Genomic DNA, 6826 nt, shown 5'->3' with positions numbered 1-6826 from the left:
CATGTTGTTATGACTGCAGTGATTTGCCTGATTGGAAGCAGACGTGAATGTTGAGATGGAATTTGGTTTTGTGCCACACTCCTTGTGACTTCCCCTTCCTCTTCCTGTGACGTCTAACATCATTCTAACGTCACTCTAACGTCACTCTAACGTCACTCTCCTCCCTCTGGCTCCCCGCCCCTCTCCAGGTGTGCCGCGTGGCCTATGAGATCATGCAGATGCTGCACCCGGACGCGTCCAGCTCCTTCCGCTCGCTGGACGACATCTACTACTTCGGCGGTCAGAACGCGCACAACCAGGTGGCCGTCTACGCGCACCGGCCGCGCGACGCCGAGGACATCCCGCTGGAGCCCGGCGACGTGGTGGGCGTGGCCGGCAACCACTGGAACGGCTACTCCAAGGGCCTGAACCGCAAGCTGGGCCGCACGGGCCTCTACCCCTCCTACAAGGTCCGCGAGAAGGTCGAGACGGTCAAGTATCCCACGTACCCCGAGGCGGACAAGCTGCTGGCCTCATAGGGGGGGGGGGGACGGAGAGAGAAAAGGAGGAGAAAGAAAGAGGGAGAGAGAGAGAGAGAGAGAGAGAGGAGTGAGCTCTTCAAGAGAGATGACAAAATGGAGGTGAATCTAGAGACAAAAATGGAGCAAAGTGAAGGAACAAAATGGAGAGTGTGTAAGCTGGAGCATGTTGTGTTGTGAAGGAGTTACACAAACTGGTGTCGCCACTGATGATGTGGAGATGGAGATGGAGCGGAGGAGTGTTCCTGACCTCCAGTTGTGTGGAGGCAGTGTGTGTGTGTGTGTATGTGTGTGTGTGTGTGTGTGTGTTTGTGTTGGTGTGTGTGTGAGGGTGCGTGCCTTTGCCTCTTGGTGAACACATGATTGATTGAAACAGGCCACTGGAAGCTTCTATATGGGAGCAGCAAAGAGTGTACACATATCCCAGCGTGCACTGCAGCAGAGGGGTCAACGCCCTTAAGTAATGACTAATATGAACTTCATACATCAAGCGGAAGACATAACCTGAAAAAAAAACAAGTGAAGATCTTAAAAAAAATTGAAAGAACTGTTTCCCTTTCTTTTTAAGTTGACCATATTTAGTAGTTTAAACTCTACACTGGCCTTTCATAACCTTCCGCTTTGCCTTTTGTCCTTTTTCTCTCTTGTCTTTTGGTTTCTTTCTTTCATCTTTTCATTCTCCTCTTTCTCTGTCTTCACCACCTCTATCATATCTTTCACTGCTGTCTTTTGTCTCCTCCCTCACCTGCTATTAAGTTGTCTACACCATTTGATGCTCGAAGAAGGAAAAGGGACTTTTCAGTCCTGAATCTCTCTGTGTGTGTGTGTGTGTGTGTGTGTGTGTGTGTGTCTATATCTGTGTCGGTGCCTGTGTGCTCATGTTGAAGGTGCACCCCTTAATGGTGCTTATTGATGGCATTGTAAATGGCTTTTGGATTTCTCTAGAAACTTGATGGTGCATATTTCTGTATGTGTGTGTGTGTATGCGCGCGTGCATGTGTGTGTGTGTGTGTGAGAGAGACTGACAGTGATACAATGAAAACCTTTTGGAAGGCTGCACTTACCAAGTCCCCACTCCCCCCTCTCATCCCCCTCTCCCACCCCCACCCCCGAGGCCCTTTCCCTGAGCTGTGTGTTCCACCCCTCCAGAGGTTCCTCAGGGTCTAGTCCTGCCCCCTCACCCCACAAACAGAAGAACATCGCCTTGCTGCCGTGACAGAGAGGTGTCTGAAAAGCGTGAAGGGCGTGAAGATAACAATTATGGTAGGACGTTAACACGAGCAAGAACAATAAACCAGCTTGCGTAAGCTAGCAGACTAACATCAGAAAGTTGGCTGACGACGGATGGTACAGTACAGACCAGGCAGACGCTATCATCGGTTACGACAACGATATAATCAGATAGTGCAGGGTTTGTTTCTCACTAGATTTTGGACAAATCTAAAAAAAACTTTTCACGGCTGTTTAGAGAGTTGCCCAGATTTGTGGGTAATAGGCAGCATGGAGGAGGAGGCATCATAGCTCCCTTTGGAGTCAGCCGTTATGGGGGTAGTTGGAAGGTTCCTTAGAAGGCACGAAAAGAGAGTCTGATCCGTTTGGGACAGCACTTGTTGCCTCGCTCCCCTGTAAGATATCTTAAACTGCAGCCCTGAGCTTTTTTAGGTCTTTGGTACAGTATTATTTGCCCTCAATGGTGTCTTCCAGGCAGCCCTGCCTTCAAGGCACTACTCCCCTCAGTTTAGGGGTAGGATGAGGGTTGAGGGGGTTAAGGTTAGGAATAGGGTAAAGGTAGTGCCTTTTAGGCTGTGCTGCCTGGAAGGTGCCGTTGGGGGCAAAAAACACCATTGAGCGCCGCTTTACCCGTTTGGAACAGAGTTACAGTCTCCACCAGCCTAAACACCTGCACCCCCATCCCTGCACCCCCATCCCCACCCCTCCACCCCCCTCTGACTGTCCTATTCTGGGCATTCCCACGTCTTTGTTTGGCTCATGTGTAACTGGTTGTCACTTGTGTTCGAGACTCTTTTAACTCCAAATGATGGACTGTTTTTGTAATGAAGGCTTTTTAAAGGGGTGATGTCGAGGTCTTCAAAGGAGAACGCCAGTCGTTTCGGACAGCTCCAGGTTACCCAGGATGCCGTGCTTTCCCGTTGAGTTCAGGTGGACTTTGCGCATATGGCATTGTCTTTGATAACCACAGACCCATTAAACTGGAGAAACACCTACGTGTGCGTGCTTTTTTTCCATCCACGTGTGTGTGTGTTTTTGTGTGTGTGTCTGTGTCTGTGTCTGTGTTTGTGTTGGTGTCTGTGTCTTTTGTGCAATTGTGTATCTGTCTGTGTGTGTTTTGTTGATGAAGGAAACTATGCTCCCTTATAAACTTATAAACAGCAAGCTCTCTCAAACTCTCCTAGTGTTGATACAGTATACACACTGCTAAAGGCAATGCCATTTTCCAAATGATCCCATCTTCATTATGATGACATTAGCCATGTAATCTGTTTTTATATTAGCAGTGAAAATGTGATCATATCAAACAAACACGGCATCTAAGAGGAAAATAAAAAATAAAGGGACTAAACAGAAGCATGCACTATACTAGCAGCAATTCATACAAACACATTTCAAATGATTACAAGTGTTGAGCTCAATGCACTTGTGTGAAAATGTGTGTGTGTGTGTGTGTGTGTGTGTGTGAGTGAATATGTGCGCAAAAAGATACTCTTTGCTTGTGTTGATAGTCAGCTATATTCATGATGATGGTCTTCTTAACCTTATGTTTACAATATGTATTTATGAGATGTGGGAATTAAGTGGATAGAGCTTATCAAAACAAGCAGTAAAATGCAATTGAGAGAGATGCGTTTAGAAAGTGTCTATGTCCCATGTTTATTCATTGGAGTTTATCTGATGTGCTGAAGACAGTGAAGTGCTGAAGGCATACCATTAAACTAATACATGAAATGTATGCTCACAAATATACACACACACACATACACAGACATGCTCAGTCTCTTAAAACATCTACTGTATGTACACATTCTTTACATACTGTATATGCACAGTTTTGCAACTTCTACAAATAATATAACCAAAAAAGTATTTGATCTCCCTCTTTCTTGCTTGCACACACACACACAAGCACACACACACACACTGATATTCCACAGCATCACTGGGGATCGGAGAGGATAATGTTCCTCTCATAGGGGTCAGGGGTCAATATCTGTCCTCTCACTCCAATGGAATCCGAAGACCAATGGTATTCGTGGACCCACCAGATATCCAATAAGCTTTCATTATTTTATTAGCCTGAACTTAACGCAGGAGAGAGTTGACAGAGAGGTGACTTTGGCACGTGTGAGGATTGGAAGCCAGTGCTCTAACACCAGCTGTACTTGACTGCTGGACAAGCATGTGGGACCCATAGAAAGACAGTAATTTCCTGTGTATTAGCCGCATTGTGTATACAGTACGTCGCAGGACAGTGTTTCACGCAAGTTAAAAGAAACAAAACCATATTAATAATACCATATTAACTGCTCCCATATATTAACCTCATAGCTGTAAACATCAGTGTATAAGCTGTGGCTATAGTTAGGAAATTACAGTACTTAAAGTATGCATTTAGCTGATGCGTTTATCCAAAGCAGTTTACACATACCAATTGCATAGGCCAGTCTCCTTGGAACAACTTGGGCTGAAGTGCCTGTCTCAAGGGCGATGGAAGCCAGGACTCAACCCCATGACTTTTCACGACTTCTGCCTGCCAGCCACTACACTGCCATTACAGTATGTGTAAACACAGGCAGAGTTAAGCTCAAAAGTCTCTCACCCATTGATGCTGAATTGAAGCCCCTGGTGTGTGCTAAATACTAGCGAATTCTCTCACAATGACCGCATGCAAACACACACAGTCTTTTCACACACACACACACACACACGCGCGCGCACACACACACACACACACACACACACACACAGGTTGAGAGGGAGAGTGACTGTTTTGTCCTGTGGGTGAAGAGGCCTGGAGGCCTTTGTAAAGCCTGCTGGTTAACTGCACGGCTTGCTAATTAAATCCCACTCCATGCTGTCACCGTTGGCCCCAAACAGCCATTTAAAAGAGACGTTAGTTCAGTTAATTATTCTCTTCATTAGAGCACCAGTCCCCTGTGCACCACATCGGGGAGCCAGAGAAAGTGGCCTCTCTATGCCTCGCTCTTTTTTCTCTCTCTCTCTCTCTCTCTCTCTCCACGTCTCTTTCTTCTTGGGTTGGTGGCTTGGTTGTTTATGACGATTAGCACCTTCCGGTTTCTTCTCGGTCTTTCTCTCTTTTGTAAACAGGCCTCTGATGTAGAGGAAAGTGACAAAGTGGGCTGTATGTGTGAGAGAGAGAGAGAGAGAAAGTGAAATAGCAGTCTGGAGGGGGGTGTTGTGCGATTGACTTTGGAGCTGGCCGGCCTGTGTCTGCATGTGAGGGCAGCGCTTAGATGAAGTGTTGTTCCAGTTGAATCACACTTCTCACTGTCACTCCTTCTCTCTCTCTCTCTCTCTTTCTCTCTCCTGCCCTTCATCTCCCTCTATCCATCTCTCGCTCCCTCAAGACTTTAGCCGAGGAGAAGTGCTGAGATCAGAGTTCACTCTCACACCTCATCCTCCTATCTTTCCGTCCCCTGCTTGGATCTTCTCTGCTTTTCGTTCTTCTTTTTATGTTCTCACACCTCTCCTCGTTTCTTCCTTACCTCCCATTCCCACCCACCCTAATCTCTGATCTCTTTGATTCTCCCTCCTTTACATTATGCAGCTAATGTTTATTTAATCTAGGGTGACAGCACAGAGGGGGGGGGGGGGGCTACGTTGTATAGCTGTAATATTCAACTAAAATCATGAGTCATTAGAAATAAGTTTGGAGGCTGTTAACCTGGGCACTTAGCCCCATAAGTAGAACACTCAGCTACCTTGTCAAAAGTCAAATAGGGACACCCAAAACAGTTTGTACACTCTTAAAATGAATGTGTTGTCCCTATCTGGACACAGAGATGTGTTAAAAAAAAGACAATGCAAGTTAGATAGATAGATAGATAGATAGATAGATAGATAGATAGATAGATAGATACATACTTTAATGATCCCCAAGGGGAAATTCAAGAAGTAGTGTTATTTTCAACACATATTATGTAACGAATAAAAAAGGAATCAACACAAACTGTGTTGTCCCTATCTGAACACACAAAGATGTGTTCAACCAAAGCAATGCAAGTTGTGTTATTTTGAACACATAATGTGTAACGATGATTAAAAACAGTGTTGTTTCTATCTGAAGATGTGTTCAAAACAACACGCTACGAGTTGTGTTGTTTTCAACCCTACTACTCTACATGGTACAGTACAAGACATAACCCCACTACTCTACATGCTACAAGATAACCCCACTACTCTACAGTACATGCTACAAGACATAACCAGCTACTCTACATGCTACAAGACACAACCCCACTACTCTACATGCTACAAGATAACCCCACTACTCTACAGTACATGCTACAAGACATAACCAGCTACTCTACATGCTACAAGACACAACCCCACTACTCTACATGCTACAAGACATAACCAGCTACTCTACATGCTACAAGATAACCCTACTACTCTACATGCTACAAGACACAACCCCACTACTCTACATGCTACAAGACATAACCCCACTACTCTACATGCTACAAGACACAACCCCACTACTCTACATGCTACAAGACATAACCCCACTACTCTACATGCTACAAGACACAACCCCACTACTCTACGTGCTACAAGACACAACCCCCACTACTCTACATGGTACAAGGTAACCCACTACTCTACATGGTACAATACAAGACACAACCCCACTAGTCTACATGCTACAAGATAACTCATTACTTTACATGGTACAATACAAGATACAACCCCACTACTCTACATGGTAGATGGTACAACATAACCACACTCTTCGGGATGGGGGCTGACCATATCCCTTACCATTTCAGATTTGCTTGCTCCACCCTAGCCACTTGAACTCTAGAATATGATTTGGCTGTTTGTTCACATGCTAAGGTCCATCTTAGGGGACCTGTTATACTATAATCTTTTTACTTCAGCTCGGCAAATTGCACCAAGCAGGAATCTAAATCACACAAATAATGCATCTGTTCCCCCGAGCCACAACAAAGATCCGAGAGTGAAAAATGTACAGGGAAATTTCTAAGCAATCTGGAGAATGTATTATCATTTAGTTTGTGTGCTTGTTTGTTTGTGCTCTAACTAAAGTG

The 6826-nt window shown here is 45.2% G+C and overlaps 1 protein-coding gene across 1 annotated transcript in view; it reads left to right on the top strand.

Annotated features, from left to right (window-relative positions):
- Positions 1-2979, top strand: part of fut8b (fucosyltransferase 8b (alpha (1,6) fucosyltransferase)) — a 49662-nt gene extending 46683 nt beyond the window's left edge. Inside the window, exon 9 of the mRNA XM_062550663.1 lies at positions 189-2979. Within this exon, the coding sequence (XP_062406647.1) occupies positions 189-518 (330 nt within the window). The 3' untranslated portion in view covers positions 519-2979. The remainder of the gene's footprint in view (positions 1-188) is intronic.
- Positions 2980-6826: the final 3847 nt, after the last annotated feature.

Source organism: Sardina pilchardus, chromosome 12 (genome assembly GCF_963854185.1).
Source record: "Sardina pilchardus chromosome 12, fSarPil1.1, whole genome shotgun sequence".
Lineage (NCBI taxonomy): Eukaryota > Metazoa > Chordata > Actinopteri > Clupeiformes > Clupeidae > Sardina > Sardina pilchardus.
The sequence above is the reverse complement of the archived record's forward strand: the minus strand, read 5'-3'. Positions and strand labels throughout refer to the sequence as shown.